General features: G+C 47.4%; 2 protein-coding genes across 3 annotated transcripts in view; both read left to right on the top strand.

Annotated features, from left to right (window-relative positions):
* The window catches only part of PNPLA2 (patatin like phospholipase domain containing 2), a 28,624-nt gene extending 23,014 nt beyond the window's left edge, over positions 1 to 5,610 (top strand). The window contains exon 9 of the mRNA XM_059474793.1: positions 218 to 5,610. Within this exon, the coding sequence (XP_059330776.1) occupies positions 218 to 482 (265 nt within the window). The 3' untranslated portion in view covers positions 483 to 5,610. The remainder of the gene's footprint in view (positions 1 to 217) is intronic.
* A 935-nt stretch (positions 5,611 to 6,545) lies between these two features.
* Positions 6,546 to 18,921, top strand: part of CRACR2B (calcium release activated channel regulator 2B) — a 45,977-nt gene continuing 33,601 nt past the window's right edge. The window contains exon 1 of one of the 2 annotated variants that reach the window (XM_059475120.1): positions 6,546 to 6,682. Coding sequence is in view for 1 of the 2 variants with exons in the window: in XM_059475117.1 (XP_059331100.1) it covers positions 8,324 to 8,436 (113 nt within the window). In the remaining variant the exon portion in view is untranslated. Of the gene's footprint in view, positions 6,683 to 8,174; positions 8,437 to 18,921 lie in introns of those variants that run through there. The other variant, XM_059475117.1, reaches the window with a different exon arrangement.

Genomic DNA, 18,921 nt, shown 5'->3' with positions numbered 1-18,921 from the left:
GATGTGATCCAAGTACGAAGGTGTGATTCTTACCCAAAAGAGTTCATGGTCTGAATAACTGAGAGATGTGAGCAGGGAAAAATGGGCACACAGAGACTTCTCACTAGAATCATGTAGTCAATTTAGCACAAAACAGGACTGTGGTAGTGGAGCTCTAGTCTGGTGACCTGCTCAAGTCTTCTCATGTACCGAGTCTTTGCATGTATTTGCCTTTCAGGCTTTACTACCACCTCGAGCTCGGAGGGCCCCAGAAGCTGCCAATTTCGCCCCCAGCACCTTGTGGTGAAGCGCTGCCCATGTGGATGAGGAGCCACCGCTCGGTCTCTGACGTCATGATGAAGTGGGAGGAGTACCAGCGGCAGCTCATGCTGGGCTTGCTCTGCATCAACGTGGACATGCAAGCCTCCCTCTTCCCTCGGGAAGGGTTTCAGTTAAAGCTTCCACCTCTAGGCTGTGCAAAAGAGTGCCTGCCACTCTTCTGAGCCTGCTGCTGTGAGGGGATGAGAGTGGGTGGGAAGGAGAATGGACACAGGGTGGGACCAGTCTCCTCCCTCAGCAGCAGGCTGCCCCATGCTCCTGAATATGTTGCCATGGGGATTTCCCCGGCATGGACACTGGTGGAATTGACTGTAGACTTTTGTTGCCCACTGGGCCAAGCAAGGGACCTTTGTGTTCACAGCCACACACAGGCTGATTCCTTGCTCTAGACTTGTGGTGAAGCCTGGCCATTGCCTGTGGCCAGGCTGATGTTGACCCAGCTGGGCTCTCCCAAATAGTGCACTTTGAATTGCCACTGGCTTTTTACCGCCAAACAACAGGATGTAGATGACGCTCTCAAGTTCATACAGCTTTTACCTCCCTTGGTTTTTCAGAGCATGTTTCTTGATTCCTCTCCTTAAATCATCTGACAACCTTTAGTTCTTTGTGCTACTGAAAGATGAAGTAGCCTCTTGCCAAACCAATTTTTGTCATGGCTTTCAAATCTCCTCCTGACTTCCTTCTTTGCTTGAAACCATGTCCTTTCCTCTCTCCCTTAATTGCATCCACACCAGAAGCCGGAGCTGGTCCTGCAGCAGACTACACTGGAACTGCAGAAGTGTAGAAAAGTTATCTGTTTTCCCTGATTCATGTTGTCCTCATCTGTCCCGTTTTGATTGAGGTCCTTAGGGAGCTACTGGGACTTGAACTCTGAGTGTTAAGTGATTGAACTTATTTAAAGAAATAATTTTGACAGATTTTTTTTTTTTCCAGGGAAACATGTTGAATTTGAGGCCCTGTTCCTCACTCTGAGAATGGAATTGGTGTTGGGTTGCCCTGAAAAAAAGCTCAGCCTGCTTATCTCAGGATCAATTTAGCAGCTGAAGCAATATGAAGTGGTTGTAGGAAGATGAGAATTGTGCAGGGCATGTTATTTTTGAGAGGCTTGTGGTGGAGTGTCACAGCAAGTGCTGGGGAAATGGCTGCCTCTGACAGGGGTCAGTTGGGCTTTGCTCCTTAAGGGGCTGTACAGCTGAGGTAAATTCTGGGTGGGGGATGCAGAATGGATCTCCTGCCAAACTGAGGCTTTTATCTCTCTTTTGCTCAAAAAATTTGGTTGGTGAGGCTTTGGAATGAGAAGGATTTAGGCTTGTAGCTACACCAGCATCCCAGCTTGCCTGTCTAGTGTTGTGGCTCACAGATCCTGCTCTGCAGCTAGCAATAGCAGGAGCATGAGAAGTGAAGACTGTTGATGCACATGCAGCCCCTTGGAACTGGCTCCTCTTGGTCTTGCCCCTTAAAATCCAGAGCTGTAGCAGAGCAGGACTCTGCCTTGAGGCGCTGCCATCTCCGCAGTGGTCATGGCTTGTGTGAGGTGTATGAACCCTGTGTTCTTCACAGGGTGAGACGTGGCTTCCTGTGGGGATTGCATGGACTTAGGCTCTGACAAACCCAGCTTCTGGTATCTTTTTCTGCTGCTTGTCTTGCTACATGAGGCGTCTTCTACCTCTCCTAGCACAAACAGTGTGCAATGGCCAAAGCAAACATATGCTGTCTTTGCTGGGGAGCAGGACAGGGTATCAGAAACTGATTATGTAGCCTATACATGGAATAGTAATTTTTAATAGTAATTTTGCACCTTAGATTTAGAAAGGGAAAATAAACCCAGAAGTTGTGCTAATCACTGGAGAGAGTAGTAAGTCTTCATGAGCAGTGTGGGTGACGGGGTGGGTGCTGTTTCCTACGAGCACAGCTGTGCACTGGGCATGGGTTTGGTGTTTGTGTGGAGATGGATAAGCATCAGGACTCTGCTGCAGTGGCTGTGCCAAGCTGGGAGGCAATGGAGTGGGCCTCTGCCCAGGAGGCAGTGCAAGAGTGAACTTGTGACTTGGTTGTCACCCCACTGCCCTTGCTGGATGAAACTATGTAACACAAGGGCCTGTGCAGTTTACAAAGCAGGCCTGCACTTAACGCAGTCAGATTTAGTCTTAAGCTTTGCATAATTAAGTCAGTTAGGGAACAGGGAAGTCACTACAGGAAGAGGAAAAAATTGGAGGGTTCTGAAATCAGGATAGAATGTTCAATTACCAAACAAGTTGATCTTGTGATTGTTTAAAGCCCACAGAAAAAAATGCTAGATGCTAGTGGAAGTGAACCAGTAACAAGCTACTGTCACTTAGAGGGAGCAAGATTAATTTGATGAAAATTGAAACTGAGAAAAGGTGTTCATTTAGTGGGTTGGTATGGGATTTCTTTTCTTCCACTGTTTTGGACTACCTTCTTAGGGGGAATGGCACATGCACAGCTACTTAGATTGCTAAATACATATCTCTTGTCAATTGGCAAGAACACAGAGATATTTAGTGGCAAGAAACTAAGGCATTTTGTCCAGAAGGAAAACATCTGAGAGAGGCAAAACTGCATAAGCAAAATCTCGTGTTTAGAAGCTGCTGCCCTTTTGACTCTGCCTTTTTTTTTTTTTTTTTTTTTTGAGTTAATATATGGGTGGAGAAAATGATACAAGTATTTTCAAGTTGGTTTTTTTTTTTTTTTTTTTTTTTTTTTTGAGTTAATATATGGGTGGAGAAAATGATACAAGTATTTTCAAGTATTTTTTTATCCCTTCTTCCTGGACTGGTAAAACCACTGAGTGATTATGTAAACCACTAAACTATGAAACAAAATACTCCTGGCAACAGAGAGTGCTAAGAAGTTGCAGCTTGGCACCCTTATCCCTTGCCTTTTGCATCAGAACTGACTGGTCTGGTGCTGACTAGGCTGATGCCACTGTCTTCCAGTGCTCTGATCCAGAAGGCTTGGGGATTTTGGTTCATGCATTTGAGGAGACCAACAGCTGTGCCTGGTAAAAGGCCTGAGTTTTGTTCTCTATTTCACCTCATCTGTAGTTTAATTTATTATAATAACTTCTCCATGAGAAACTTTTGTACACTTCAAACTATAACCACAAATCAAAGCCTAGCTTTAAAAATAAAGGTCTAACTCTTCACAAGGAAATTCCTGGTTTTCCTATGCTAATTTGCAGGATGTGAAGGATACTGGGAAAGTACTACTCTGTATTAACCCTTTCTTTGCCTCTTTTTATTTCCCAAGTGTTACAATGGCTATTGTGTGATAGCCTGTTGGCTTTATAGATTTGAGCTCTGATAAAGGAACTGCAGATATGTTAAAAATACCTGACACTAGCCTCATTTTCCTTTCGAAAAGTTTCACCCATTTGCTTGAAATTCTTGCTGCTCATCCATCACAGATTGCAAAGGATGAAGGAATTAGGGAAGATCACTTTTCCCACTAATGTAGCAAAAGGGCTGTGTCAGCTTGTGAATAGATTTTTGTTATGCAGTGCTGCCTTGTCTAGATGAGACCCCACTCTTTTTGAAATCTCTGGAAACCTTGTGGTAGGCTCTGGGCTGGATATGGAGGGGTTTATTACAATAGTGCTCACTGGAACTGTTCAGCCCCTTGTTCTGTGTGTACCTCATGGTGTACAAAGTTATCTTCTGGGCAGCCATTGCTGATTAACCCACACTTGCCAGGTCCATAGGAGCAAGGTCATCTATGGCAGTCAGTCCTTTCTGCTCCAAATGGTGTAACTGGGCAGCCCAGCAGGACTCTCCAGTGTATGGTGAGTGGGAGGTCAGGTTCCTGGACAAAAATTCATCTTGTAGTCCATGTCCAATGATCCTTACAGCATTCACTGGATTCCTGCAGGAGTCCCAACCCTTGCCCTTTCCACTGTTTCACATAAAGGGTCTGTGCATTCAGGAATCCACTAATTTTTCCTCCTTCCTGTCTTATTAATTGCTGCTTTTAACAAGGCTGATGGTGACCTTGTTGTGCACATAACCAGCCCCTAACCTGCACCACACTGTAGAGTTGTTCTGTGTACAACAGTCTGTGCCTATGGCATGCTCTGTAACCCACAATTAGTGTGTAGTGTAATTGGTTTGGTTTGCTGCCTGCCCTACTGCTAATACTGTTGCAAGCTGATTTTCAAGGGATAGGAGAAAATACTGACCACTATGTATAGGACCTAGGAATTGTTTTCTCATGGCTCCTTGGAAGGCTGTGTACCTGCAACACTCAGAGAATAAAAGAGAATCTGCTGTCTGCCAGCACTGGGGTGTCCCTAGTACTTTTATATTCCCCAGTGGTTTTATTAATTTAAAATTTATTAATTTAAAAATTAATAAAAATGATCTAGTAATTCACTACTTCCTTGGAGAAAAAGAGCTCTCACTTTTGCCAAAGCAGTTGTGGGAGAAATATCTGAAACTCTGTGTGTTTATTCCTTAGGGGAATAAAACTATAGTAAATTTCTGTTAAATATATGCCAGATGTGGTGGGTGGCAGGGCCACCAAAGTCAGAGGGCTTTGCCAACTGACTTTGTTTTCTCAAGCTTTGTTTCTGTCTTCTCCTTAAATCAGTGAGAGAATGGACCACCTCACCTGGCTGCCACATCAGCCAGTTTGTTTGTGCCAAACACGCTGTGCCTTTACAGTGGGCTCTGGCCTCCTGTCCCTCGGGTGTCTGCCTTCTGAGTGCAGCAGGACTCGCTCTCCTCTCCCTCCTTCCCCTTGCCTGCTGCTGGGACATTGCTCCTTTTCCAACCTGCAGGCAGCTCCACTAGGACAGCCCCCAACTGCATCCACCTCACTCTTTGGATTCACATCAGCCCTCCTGCACAGGGAGCACAAAACTCCAGTTCCAAACAGAGGACTTAGAAATGTAACTGAAATAAATATGTCTCACTTCTGGGGTTTTCTCTTGTTCTTGAAAACAGCATCTAAAGCAGCTCTTTGAGCTTTGTGTGTCCTGGGACTACTCCACTGCTGCCACTGAGTTTGAGAAGACCCTGAAGCACACAACACATGTGGAGGTCCTGTGGAAATGACTGGTGTCAGAGCAGCAACTAGACCAGCAATAGCATAACAAGTTATGTATTTATGTGGCAATGTCACTAAGTAGTGTTCACAGTCACTTTAAAAGTTCAGTATTAAATTGTTGATGCTTTTTTTCCCCTTCCTGTTTCTATTTTCTAATGTTTTGCTGAAGAAAATGTAACTATTTATTTTGGCAGAACTATATCTTCTAATAAAAACTTTCTCAATATATTTACCTGGCTCTGGTAGGCTGCTTCTCTTGCTGTTTTAAGGCTTATTAAATATTTTTTGGATGCGCTGTATGATGTGGGTTTGTTTTGCTAGGCCCAAGCCCATTCAAGTTCCTTTTGGGGTCAACATTTATCCAGTACACAAATAAAGGGGCCATTGATCTAGAGGTGCATTTTGGTGCAGTTCTGATTTACTCAAGCCTAAGTGGCTCAAGTGCTATTAGCCTCTGTTTATTGGAGATCTGTGGCAGACCCGGGTTTCCAAGAGGAATTAAGGACCTTCTTGTGGGAATAGCAGGTGTTTGGCACCTGTGAAAGTGTTCGTAAAACGTTATTCACAAATCTGAAACTTCTCCATTACGGGACCACCTCTTGAGGAAACTGACCTGGCTTTCCAGAGCGTCTGTTTCCTCGCTGGTGAAATAGATGGTAGCGGCTGCTGTTAGGACAGATACCGAGGCCTGCCCCGGTTACTCTCCAGCTGGAGTGCATGGAAACCACCGGCCCTCGGGCTGTGGGAAGGCCGGGGCTTTCCTGGGAGCCAGCCCAGAGATCACGAGCTGGGGCTTGGCGCTGAGCGGCTCTGAGGACGCTCCAGGGCTCGGGATCCACTTTGTCCCGGCTTTTGACAGCCGGAAACTTTTCCTAGAGACTTTGTTATGTGCTGTCATGTGACGGGGACAAGTGCTGGAATTAGCGTTATAGGATGCAGCTGGTAAAGCAAACAGCTTTCTTGACCTCTAATGACTGGAGAATAGCAAACCCGCCAGCCCGGTGCTGTTAATCAGTGACATGGATCCTTCTTCCATAAAGCGGCCCGGGCGGTGCAGGCGGCTCCGCCAGGGGAGTGGCCGCCAGCGGGGCTGGGTGTGCGCTGAGGGCTCTCCCGGCCCTCGGGGGTGCTCGGGGCGGGGGCAGGGCCGCCCATCTCGAGGGCCCGGCCCGGCTCCCGCTGCCGCCCGCCCGCCGGGTTCGGCCCGGCCGCCCGCCCGCGGCCCCGCTCATTTCCGGCCGGGGCCGCCCCGGCGCCAGCGGCGACTCCGCTCCCGCCGGGCCGGGCCAGGCCAGGCCAGGTAAGCGCCGTGCGGCGAGTGCGGGGCGGCAGCGGGGCGGGGGTGTGGTGCTCCGGGGCCGGTCCCCTCGCCGGGGCAGCTGCCGGCTGTGCCCGGCCGGGACCCGCAGCCGGGGCGTTGGGAGCGGCTGCCCCGGCGAAGGGCCCCGCCGGAGCCTTCACCCGCGCCTCGCCGGCCTCCCCTGGGCTGTGGGGAGAGGGCAGCGGAGGGCTGGGGGCCCTGCGCGCTGCGGGGTCCTCCCCTGGCTCATGCCACACACCTGCCCCGTCCGTCCCCAGCGGTCCGAGGTCCCTCGGCGGTGACGGACGGGTGCGGAGCATCCCCGTTCCTGTGCAGCGCTGCCTTCTGCACACAGCGCTCCTGAGGCGGAGCTGCGGCCGTGCCGCGGGATGGGCAGCGCTGCCCCGGTGGGGTCCGGCACGGAGAGCGGCTGCCGCTTTCGCCTTCTCTCTTTTCTGTCGCTGGGAAGTTTGCAGGCTCCTTTGATATGCGGTCACGGAACTCTGGTCTTTCTTGTTGAACTTGAGTGGAGATCTTGTTATTTTCTCTTTTCCTTTTTCCAACATCCTTTGTTCATGGAATATTTTTTATTGCCATGGTCCAGGTGCAGATGACAGATATAAAGATGCTGCAGGTTCCTACAGCAGCTGTGTTGGTGCTGCATCTCCTTTTCTGGAAGGAAAAAAGTACCAAAGCTTTCCCTGTCCTAAGACTGCGGTGTCTTTCTCTTTAATATCTTGCACTCATGGGATGCACTCTGGTGAATTTGTGTGTTGAACCTAAGTCCTTCCTGTAGGACTTCCTGAAAACAGCTGAGGGGAAAAGAGTCTCAGACACAGGGAGATGGCTGTGCTCAGGAATGTCCTGAGGAGGCAGGATAGTCCAAACACAGCTTGCTTGTTTAGTTGTGACCTGCTGAGTTCTTGCTTATTCTGATGGTTGTTCTGCATCAGAGGGGGCTCAAAATACCTTAATTTCTAGCTTTGCCTTATGCAGGCTCAGGGGCAATTGTATCTTATTTTTCATGTTCTTGAGCTATATTTATTTCTGAGGATCATCTAACAAGCTATAGATGAATACATATCTATACATATACATCTCCTGAGGGCTATGGAGATGCTTTTCTTGATCAATCAGATAATCTGTTTGGTTTGTCCTTTCACTGTTCAGTTCAGGTGGTGCAGAAGAGGTGCTGAAAAGCTGCAGTGAGCTGGGGTGGAAGAAGCCTCTCTTTGCCAGGACACCCTGCTCCACAGAGAATGATGTGAGGCCTGAGATATAAAATTTTAGACTCTTTCATAAGATGGTATAAAATGTCTTTGAAACTACCTTGCTGGGCAAAAAATATTCTCCTTTCCTGGAGCATCACTCTTCTCTTGCCTTCTTGTGGCAAGCTACAGTGGGAGTATCAACTATCCAGCTGGAAAATCTGCTTGGTCGTTTTGTCACCATCAGATAGGAAAATTTCTCCCCCACAAGCCAGTTTGATGCATTCGATGAATCAAGAGCCTCCCATCTACTGACCTGAAGGTGGTGCTGCAAAGGAGGGCTCAGTGTGGGGCTGTCTTTAGCAGCACACAGACAGTGCTGGGGAACTGCTGTTCCTCATGACTTTGCCAGGCAGCCTCAGAAAATGAGCTAATGGGACGAGGACAATTGACAGCAACAGGAATCACATGGGCTCAGCTGTGTGCACAGTGCTCTTCATGGTCAGAGAGCTTTAAGGAAATCGATCCCTATGGACAGCAAACTAGGTTTGGTTTCTGTCATGCAGCTTCTCACTCTCTAAATCTTTTTGATTTCATAAGGTTGCTCTGGGGACTGAATCCTCCCTCCTCTCCTCCCCTGCTTGCAGGAGCTCGTCTTGGATTTAAGGACAGTGAGGAGAAACTTCAGCTGTAGCAAATGTGTCATCTTCCACTGAGTGGAGCAGCATCTCCCTCCTTCCTGCCAGCTGCCTTGGCTTGCTGTCCCTGTGAAGTCTGGGCTGGAAATGCTTGGTTTAATCTGTACATCTGAATCTCTCAGGATTCATTTGCTGTCCTACCAGACCACAGAATTGCAACAATCAGCCAGAGTTTCTGTCCTTTGTCACTGTGTCTCCTTGGAGGTATCCCCAGCGCAGCAGCTTGAAAGGGAGGTGCTCTGGATGTCCTGACTGACCCTCCTGATATTTTCCTAGCAATGTTCTCCTTTCCTCATCCTGTATCCCTAGCCTTTAATTTCTTGGCTGGTGTTGAGATGAATTTCCCTCTGCTTGGCCCTAATGCACATTTTGCTAAGCAAACCTGACCCCTGCAGGTGTGCAAGGAGCACTGGGGTGGATCTACAAAGTATTTCCATGGGCTCCTGCTGTGGCTGGGAGCACCAGGTGCTCCCCTCCAGCCACATGATCAAAAGGTTTGCCAAGTTTTGAACACCACCAGCCACACATGAAAAAAAAACAAACCATAAAATGACTTAATTTTTTTTTTTAAGTCACATTCTTAATTTGCTTTTTCCTGCTTATTTCTGATTGTTTTGAAGATTTCTGTGTGTCTGTATAAGCTGCCAGGAATGCTTTAAACTCAGTATTTCACCTGACTGCAGGACCTAGGTGCCTCAAGCCGAATAACAAATATTGTGAGCTTTGGGAGAAAACAACACCCAAAGTAGCAGTGGGTTGTGGTTCTGTGGGCTTTCAAATGAAGGCTGGAGCCATGCTGGGCTTTCCTCTGCCTAGTTCATGTTGGAGTAACATGGCTGGGAAGCCCTGTGGACCTTCTAATCAAATGTTTTTCTCTTAACCTTGTGTGACAGAGCACTAAAGCAGCAACAAATACTGTCTTGTGTTCTCAGAGACTGTGGCTTTAATCTAATCATAGGTTTGTTTTGGAGGAAATAAGATATGGTGCAATGCTTTGGAAGGGTACAGTGTTCTTATCTGCTTGGCATAACTGGAGGAAAATCAGTCAAGTAAAAAGAGTGAGAGCAAGGAGGCTTGTAACATCCCTGCTTTCTATCCAGTGGAGTGTGTGATTGCAGTTAATTTAGCAGGGATGTCATCTGAAGGAGGAGCTCTTGCCTCTGCTTCTGTGCCTGCAGTCTCTGCTGGTACAAGAGTTTGTATCACTGTTCTGCACCAGTTACTGCCCCATCTGTGTGGAAGGGACTGCCTGGTTCAGAAGGATGTCTGGGGATTACACGTACCTGACAGCCCTGCAGGAAAGGTTGTGTTGTTCTGGGGATGGCAGGAGAGCTCTGAAAATGCCTGGCAGCCACGAACCTCCTGAGATTTGCTGTGGTGTTCCAGCACTGTGTGGGCTTGGGGCTGGCTTGTGTTGATGGTAAGATCCTGTAAAGGTGTCCCTGCTCACAGCAGATGAGGTATCCTGGGCTGAGGCAACCTGTGTTTCTGGAGGGATGAGACTGAATAAGGGGAGAGCTCTGAATACCTATCCTACAGCTTTTTGAAAGAATTAGCTTTTAGCACATGTGCTGGATGAAAGTAAAGCAGTGAAGTAAAGGCTTGAAAAAGTCTAATTTTTGTAACTGTGCACTAAAGGTAACATACCTACCTGTTTATTGCTTCCTACTTCAAGCTCTTGCAATGACTAGCAGGCAGGATATCTGCAGACCTTTGGAGGAGTTGCTGTGTGGTGTTAAAAATAAAATTGCGGAATGTCTAAATATGTCATTTAGGCTACGGAAAGCAAACCTTTTGGGGAAACTTCAGCTATGTTTGGATATAGCTAGGTGAGTCAAGCCTCTGGAAAAGGAGACAGCAAACTTGCAGGCTAGCTGTAAACCTTTGGCTAGGCATGGTGGGAGCTGGGCAGAGGTTCAAGTGCAGGGAGGCAGATCTAACACATCCTACAGGAACTTGGTGGCCCTGACTGTTGCCATAGTTGAATTCTTCTCCAGTTTTTTCAGCATAACATCTGTGAGTAACAATAATGCTTTTATCTGCCTCATTTTTCCCTCTGGAAAATGAAGAGGAGGAAACCAAGCTCATCTCTAACTGAGAATTGAAGTGGTAGGTGACCTATAGGTTGACAGCCTAACAGATGTTGAAGTCTTATCTATAGACAAGATTTTTGCCTCCCTGTAAAGCACTGCTTTGTTTCCTGGCAAGGAATAGTGGGGCTGTATTTGTCTGGGGAAAGTTGAGCTGTGTGCCTGTGCCACCACCTGAGCTGAAGGTGGGGCAAGAAGCATATGTATTGCTGAGCTTTATTTTTCCCCCAGCCCTAGTTTGTGGACTAATGCCCATTTTTTGTGGGGTGGGACAGGCAGGCCAGCAGAGCCATCTGCTCTGGGGTGAATTGCTGCAGGCTGAAGCTCCTGGCCCCTGCCCAGCTCTGCTCCTCAGCAGGTGCTGAGCTCCTGAGCTTTGCCCAAGAAGAAGGACGAGCGTCATCATTGCTTAGATAAGATAAAGCATGACCAAAACCCTTGGCAGATGTGGCTGGATGCTGACTGGAACTGGTGCAGCTCAGAGGAACAGCCAGGATCTTCAGCTGCGGGGAGGGTGGCAAAGCCTCTAAAACAGGGAGACTTGATGCTGGAGCCCAACAGGGAATGTGAGTGAAGGAACAGCCACCCAGTAACCCTGTGGGCAGGAGGACTTCTGCTGTGTGTGCCTGTGGCTGTGTCCTGTGCAGACTCTGGTGTGGATGTTGCTCCATGGCAGCTCTGTCAGCTTGGTGCTCTCCAGGCAGGGCTGTGTGGGTGACCTGGTGTCTAGCGGGGCTGGGAACCTCTTCAGCAGCAGTGTCTCTCTCTCTTCTCCTTTGGTTTTTGAAGTTCTGAGATATCTGTTGTCCTGAACTGTGTCTGGGATCATGGGAACTAGGAAAAAAGTTCTGATTTATTGGAGAGAGACAGGACATGTGGGTGCCCTCACAAATGTTCATGTTTCTTCTGTTGCACACTTTGCTCCTATGATTGAGAGCTCCTTCCTTCTTCCTTATCCTCTTTGCCTCTTTAAGGAGTTTGCAAGATGCCTGATCTACCTTTCCTTTCTCTCAGATATGCAGCCAGAGGGGTAATCCTCTGCTCAGGCACAGGTGCTCAAACCCCTTTGATTTAATGGATTTTAATGGCTCAAAGTCTCTTTCGCTTCCTATGCAAATCGGGTGGCTCAGTCAAAGCCAATGGATGCAAATGGACCACTTGTAGCTGTTCCCTCTCCAAGAGCAGTGTGGGCTTTATGCAGAGCATGGGGATGAGCCCTCAGGAGCTGGGAGTGCAGAGCAATACGTGGATTTGTGCTGGAGAGAGGTCAACATGGCTGTAGTTCACCTGTTCCCAGACTTGTGAGGTGGGATACCAGGCAGGATATTTCAAGCTGTCGGCATCAAACGAATGAGTGTTTGTAGGAATGGATTGACACCTGCTGGTTCTGGGTGTGGGGGGCTTGGCTGGTTATTGTCTCCCCTCTCTCCTTACCAAGTCCCTGCTGCATCCCAGTGCAGAATCTGTGCCGACTGTGATTTGGTGACTCAAGCCACTCTGACGCCTGGATCCCTTTCCTCTATTCAGGCTGGGCAAATAATGTTCAGTCTGTAATCATGCTTGAGAGCTCTTGCTATTGCCCTAGATATGGGGAGCTGGAGTGATGCTTAGATTGGCTTAATCCAATTCCATCTGAAAATCCACTGCTCTGAACAATAAATGTTGCATGTGAGGGGTGGTATTCAAGTGTCTTTACTAAATCAAAAACCTTTTAAGCATTGGTAGATGAAGCCTTTTTCTTTTCAATGTGTACCACTAAATACACAGGATGTGCAGTATGGTTGAATTAGCATTACTATGGGAACCATAACTTTTTGTATTTCCTGACCTTTATCTGTGTAACACTAAGGGCTCATTAATGTGCCTCCAGAGTGTGGGGTTTTGGGGGTTTTTTTTGGTGTGTTTTATAAGCTTTTTTTTTTGTGGTCAGTACTAAGAGAACCTTTATAAAGAACCCCAGGAGGAGATTAGAGATAGGACAGGGTGCAAGGGCAGGAAAGCAGTTTGCTCCCTTTTCTGTGCTGTTCCAGCAGCATCCCAGCCAAGACCATGGATCAGTGTCAAGCAGGACTTCTGCAGCAATGGTGAACAAAATGGTGAGTAAATTCTCCTGCTTGGAGGCAGATACCTCACTTGGTATGGGTTTGTTTGGTTTTATTGGTTTTTTTTTTTGCCGCAGCTGCACTGTTGGAGCCTGCTCCAGGGGATTTGGGGTCCTGCAGCTGAGGCAAAGCTGAGCCTGTGAGGAATGGAAAGATGATCCTCATGCTTTCTGCTAGCACAGAGACCTCCCAGAGGGCTCAGGGGAACTCTCTGGCCCTGTTAAATCTCTAGTAAAGACAGCTGTGATTGTTTGTAGTAGGCTTCATGTCCGTTTTTTAGTCTGGGTTTTGAAATAACAGTCTCAAAATAATAGGGAAGGACCCATCTTTGCCTTCTGCAGGTCACATTTGCTTGTTGCTGGGACAATGGGGCTGTTTGGAGCTCCTCTCTTTGCAGATTAATGAGGTCTCTGCTGTTCAGATACCAGCTGGAGTCTTCTCAGTGGAAGTTTGGTGGAGGAGGGAGTTTTCCTCTCTGTGGAGGGTAGGCTTGCCTGCTCAGGATTCGTATGGTAAAGCTTGTTTCCTGGGCAAAAGGCATTTGGGGTAGGGGTGAGAAAAGGGCACAAGCCTTACCAGGTGATGAAGAGCCAGCCTGCCAGGGTCTTAACGCTTTCCTTTTTGTCTTTCCTTTTTGTCTTTCCTTTGTCACTTTTCCTGAGAAGACCTCAGGGTTAGCCTGTAGGACCTGATACACTGAGAGCATCTTTGTGCTGCCTGAAGACTCTGGAGCTGCCACTGAGTGACAAATCCCCATCAGCATCTCCAGCTGTCAGCAGGCAGGGATGGCTTTGCTCCCTTTTGGGGATGCTGTGGGATAGAGTGGTGCTGTCAGTGGCAGGACAGAGGCTGGCACTTCTGACTGCTTCAGTGAGACAGTCCTGGGACGTGCACCCCACCCCTGGTGTGTGTTTTATGATGCTTTGGAAACATGCTCCTTGTCCTGTCATTTTATGCTTTGCTTCTCTCTTTCCTGAGTTCTCTGTGCTTCTCTTTGTGAAAGCAGGTTGCCAGCCTCATAAAACTGGAGTTAAACTTGAGGCAGGATTCACAGGGGTAGTTTCCAGCCCTTGCCCGGTGGAAACTGGTTGAGGGCAAGGCAGCAAGCTAAGTAGAAACAGGTAGAGTTTTTCAGGGAAGGTAAGCTGATGTGAGATGAGGGATCATCTGCTTCCTTACCCCTTCTTCCCCTCTTGTCTAAGGCCGCCCAGAAAGCCCCTGTCTCTCTCAGCTTGCACAAGGCAGGATTACAGGGAATTTACCCTGGAAGCTCAAGGGCAGGGTTTCTCGTGCTGCCCTCTGAAGCGAGGACTGCGGGGCTGTGTTGGAAAGGGGCTGGGATGCGTAGGGAGCAGTGCAGACCACACCTCCTGCTCGGGCCGGCTCTGATCCTCTATTTACAGTGGCCGTGCTCCTTCCCCGCTAGCTCTGTGCTGTGGAACACCCTGCTGCTTCCAGGGAAGGGAGCGACACTGTCCTGCTGCTCCAGGTATCTGGGGACACCTGCAGGGAGACCAAATGGGGTGGAGGGGAGAGAAGAACGTCTCTCCTTTGGGCACAGAATTGTTTTAGCAGGAAGTCTGGACAAGTTTGAGTTGCTCTGTCTCAGCAGAGTTTCTCCCTAGGAATTTTCTGTTCCGACTTCCTGCTTTTGCTTTAAAGCAGCAGAGTGGAGCTCACTGAGTGTGGTGGCATTGGATATCACTGCAAAAACCAGTTGTTAGTCCTGTGACAGAGGAAGGAAAATTTATTGTTTGGTTTTCAAGAGCTGGGGGTGCTTAATTAATTAATGCTTCAGTTTGGATCACTCGAGGTCTTTGCCAATGTCGAACTGAAGAAGCTTGCTCTCAGTTCTGATGTGGTTCTGAGAGATGCTTAACTGATTCTAGTGACTTACTGATTTGGGAAACTGCTGATTTGGAGTAATAGCTGAATATTATAATGTGTGAGATTGTGATTTTTTAAAAATTATTTTTAAAACAAAACTGATGTCTTGTGCTGATCTGACTAAGGCTTTTCTGCTGCATGCTTTCTGAGGACAACTAGAAATTTTTCTTTAAAAGCATTTGGCAGGAAATTTCCCACTATCTCTCATAAACATAGCTCTTCTCCTATTCTCCTCCACCCTCTTTTGTAATCCCACGTCATTGTTCCTGCTGTGGGCTTCTGACTCAGTGACAGATTTTGTCCAAGATAGGAATATCCCCCTAACCCCACAGTGATTTTACTTTTCCTAGAACAGTTGTACACGCTGAACAAAAGTACCTCTCATGCAGCATCTGCTTCCAACTTTGCTTCAAATGCTGTTTCTTGCTCTTACTGCTCTTTGCACTAAGCTGTGCCTGGCATGCCAGGAGCAGGTGCCCTTCATGTGCCAGTGTTATCCTGCTTTGTGGAGGAGAAGATCAAGGCTTGTGGCTGCTCAAAACATTCTCTAGTTTTCTGTCTTGTAGAAGTCTGAGGCTTTCAGTACTGTGTTGTGATTGTCCCCTCTGAATGAGAAAAGGAGAGGATATTTCTGGTGCCATGTACTAGATCCTAGAATTATTGTACATTCAGACTGATCCTTTCTTCTTTTGGGAGAGGGGGTGGTGGTATTTGGATTCAAGACTTTACCTGTGCTCCCCTCAATGATCTGACAGCCAGGCAGTGTCTCTGCTAAGGGCATGGACTTCACCCTTTTCCAGTGCATAGGTTACACTGGTATTTCAGGAAAGGTGTTTTGCACACACAGCCAACACCTCCTGAGCTCACAGGAAGGAGTGAATTTTTACCTTTGCCTTACTCTTGGCAAGTAGATCAAGGGGTAAGAGAACCAAGTGTCAGACACCTGTGCACAAGGCAGTTTTCCACTCTGGGAGGCAGAGAATGGGTTAACAGTCTTCTTGGAAATTGGCTTCACCCATCTGTCTCAGCTCTGTTTGTTGTTCTAACAACATTTGCAGAAAGGTCAAACTGTCCCTGCATCCCTCCTGGGCAAAACCAATACAGCATCAGCTAGAGAGATACTTGTTTAGGGAGCTGTGGTGCCTAGAAATCCTATCCATACTCATCCCTACTTGTTAATGTTTCCAAACCTTTTTTTAAGTGCACCTTGCAAGTTCAGAACTTTTCCTCCTGATCCCATGGCTAATGTGTAGCCTAGAAAATATTTCTAGGCTAACATGTAGCCTAGAAAATAGTGGTGTCCAGTTCTCAAAATATTGGAGGAGAACCTCTTGGGATGAGGAAAATAAGCTTGAATTTATTGCATCCCCCTAGCAGTTGTATCCAGCCCTCTGGGTAAGGAGGTTTCAGGTTCTGCAGAGAACTTGCTGGCTCAGCTGGAGAAGAAATCACTCTTTACAACGTGTATTCAGTAAACAATGTGAATGTTTTACCAAAAAGAAGTTTTTCCTTTGAAAGGGGAAAGGAGAAAAGGATTGGGCAGTCTGATGTTGTGGTTTGATATTCTACCTGTGTATGCTGGAGGAGCAATCTGAGGACAACATAAGGCTATGAATTTTTGTTTGTGTGAGGCTGATTTCAAGACAAAGGCTCTTGATCAACAAAGGTGAGGCTCTTGCACACTGCTCTGAGCTCACACGTGCTACTCCAGGTGAGATGGATTTTTAGCCTTTGTACAAAGGATTTTTAGAGGGCTCTGAAGTGGCTGAGGAAAACTTGCAGCTGGCCAGGAGGGACTTGTGCTCAAGTCAGTGGGTGGCTGTTGGGAATTTAATGAAGAAGTGGTAAAACAGGATTGGGAATCACCTGGCAGAAGCCATGAACACTTTTCTTGCTCAGCATCCTGAGGCTGGGTGGCAGAAAGCTCATCCTCCATGAAGCCTCACCAAATGTTCCTCTCTCTTACAACAGAGGTGAAAAATACTCAAAAGAAGCCTAGAGAGTGTGACTGACCTAAATAGTCTCACTGGGTGAGGGTGCATATGTACCAGCAGCCCAGGAGGGATCCTGCTGAGGCCAGACAAGGTGTGAGGCTGTCATGGAGAGATTCAGCTTCTTACTGGAGAGGAAAATCTTTGTTCTGGTATGACACAGGCAGCTAGAATCTGAGGCCTCAAAGGAAGAACTGGGAGGATTTCAGTACCCATGATGGCCATGACAGCTGTGGGGAGAAGCCTGGTCTTTGGCTGTTGGAGTACCAAGTCCAGCTCATTAGACTTTTTGCTGGTGAAAATGCAGCAAATGCTGTGGTCCTTTAGGTCAAAGATTTTATGTACTTTGAGGTGGGTTTCTGCAGATGTGAGAGCAGCCTCTATTCATGCTGAGGAGCAGGCTGAACCAGGCCTGTGTCTCCTACAGCAGCTAATGGCTGATACCCTCATCCTCCCAGCATAAAAATGGGATGATACTCTCCTAGGACACTCTTTTAGCTATTTGTGGAAAAGAAAAATTTCCCCAAAACAGCTATTTTTTGTAATAGTCCTTCATGGACAAACTCAGAGCAGAACAAAACAGCCACTTCTGCAGCTCGTGAATGCCTGTGACATTCTCAGCATCTCATGTCAGTGAGATGACACACTCAAAGTGTTTCCTCCTGTTTGATGGGAAAGTGCCATCACCAGCTTAATCTGAGGCGCCTGGATGCTTTTCTTAAAGGAAGCAGTGACTGAGGACAGTTCTTCACCATCTCTTCCATTTGGGAATTGGCTACACAGGTAACTCCACAATGCCCGAATTTTAGCATTTGAAGCTTTGTATATCCTTTAGAATCTTTAACAAAAGGGTGTTTCTGTATAATTTTGCCTTAGACATACTTCAAGAACACTGATGAAATGTCTGGCCCTCCAGCAGCAGAGGACTGCCTGCTTTCAGCCTGAATTTTTGTCTGCAGGACACCAAGCGTGGTTGCATTCCTGAGGGCCGGGGAGGAGCCTCATGTACCTGGTGCCTCTGCTGCTTGAAGGGTGTGAAAGGAGTCTCCTCAGCAGCCTTTCTCTCTCCTGAGGTGTCCCTGCTGAGCTGCAGCAGCTAAGATCCTTTTTATCTCGATGGCACCTCATCTGTTCAGTAAAAGGCGCCGTGAGCCCAGCAGAAGGTGCTGAATCCTGGTGGTTGTCTCTGGTACAACCTGCTCTGCATGCAAGTGCTCCCTTCTCTAAAGGGACAGGTAAGGCAGGAGGGAGTTGCCACTCATGTCCCATTAAATGAGCTCAGGATCTGCCCTGGATTTGTCATTTCCTGAAGAGCTTTAAATGCCAGTTTAGGTTTGGAGCTTGTCTTCCTTATGGGGGATTCCTACCTGCCTCAACAACCCCTGGAAAAGAGGAGTAGAAGAGAGCAGGGATCTCCTTAGCCTGGGCTCTCAGTGCTCTGTTTTTACTTTGAATCAAAAATGATCCAGCATATCTGATGTCAAGTGCCAAGTCCTCTCTCTTCTATCCTCTTTTTCCCACATCTGGGCTGGCAAATAAAGTTTCTTTGCTTCCTGCATGGTCTGTAGGTATCCCTTGCAGAGCACATATTCTGTTGTCAACGTACTTGGTGTTAGTCATGATCTAATTTCTGATTGCTGAACTCCAAGCAGCATCTACCTCCAGCTTCACAGCACTGTCAGTGGTGTTCAGCTAATGCTGCAGTACATAAGATGAATCCTTATGTGATGTAATGCTCTGTTCTGTCTCTTTAAAGAAAAGTTTCAGGAAACCTGTTAGTCTTTATATAAAGTAAAGGAATTAATGAAAATAGCTTGTTTTTAAACTGGCTGTTGTTATTTGTCATGTCTTATTGCAGGCAAGCTCTTTATTTTCTGAGAAATCTGCTGTGTGCTAGTTACACTGACAGATCCAAGACCATTAGCTGTTTATGGAAAAAATGTGGTTTGGATTTTGTTTTTAATTGCTGAGAATTAACTCTTGGCCCAAATATTATTAGAGGAAAAACTGATGCTTTCTCTCTCCATTCCCAAAGCAAAACAACCCAGCAAAGCCAAAAGCCCAATTAGTAGGAGAGGTTCCAGTGCAAACACTCTCCCTCACTGTTTGCTGTGCCAGTGCTGTGCCAGCGTGAGAGAACTGCAAAATGCCACTAGCTGCAATGCCAAAGCTGGGGAGCAGCACGAGGGTGTGATGGAGGATTTGTGGCAATTTCTGGGGTGAAGGATGTTGTTTTGGGATGTAGGTCCCTATCTGTGTTGCA

Source organism: Ammospiza nelsoni, chromosome 6 (genome assembly GCF_027579445.1).
Source record: "Ammospiza nelsoni isolate bAmmNel1 chromosome 6, bAmmNel1.pri, whole genome shotgun sequence".
Lineage (NCBI taxonomy): Eukaryota > Metazoa > Chordata > Aves > Passeriformes > Passerellidae > Ammospiza > Ammospiza nelsoni.
Note: the sequence above shows the minus strand (reverse complement) of the source record. Positions and strands in the feature narration are given on the sequence as shown.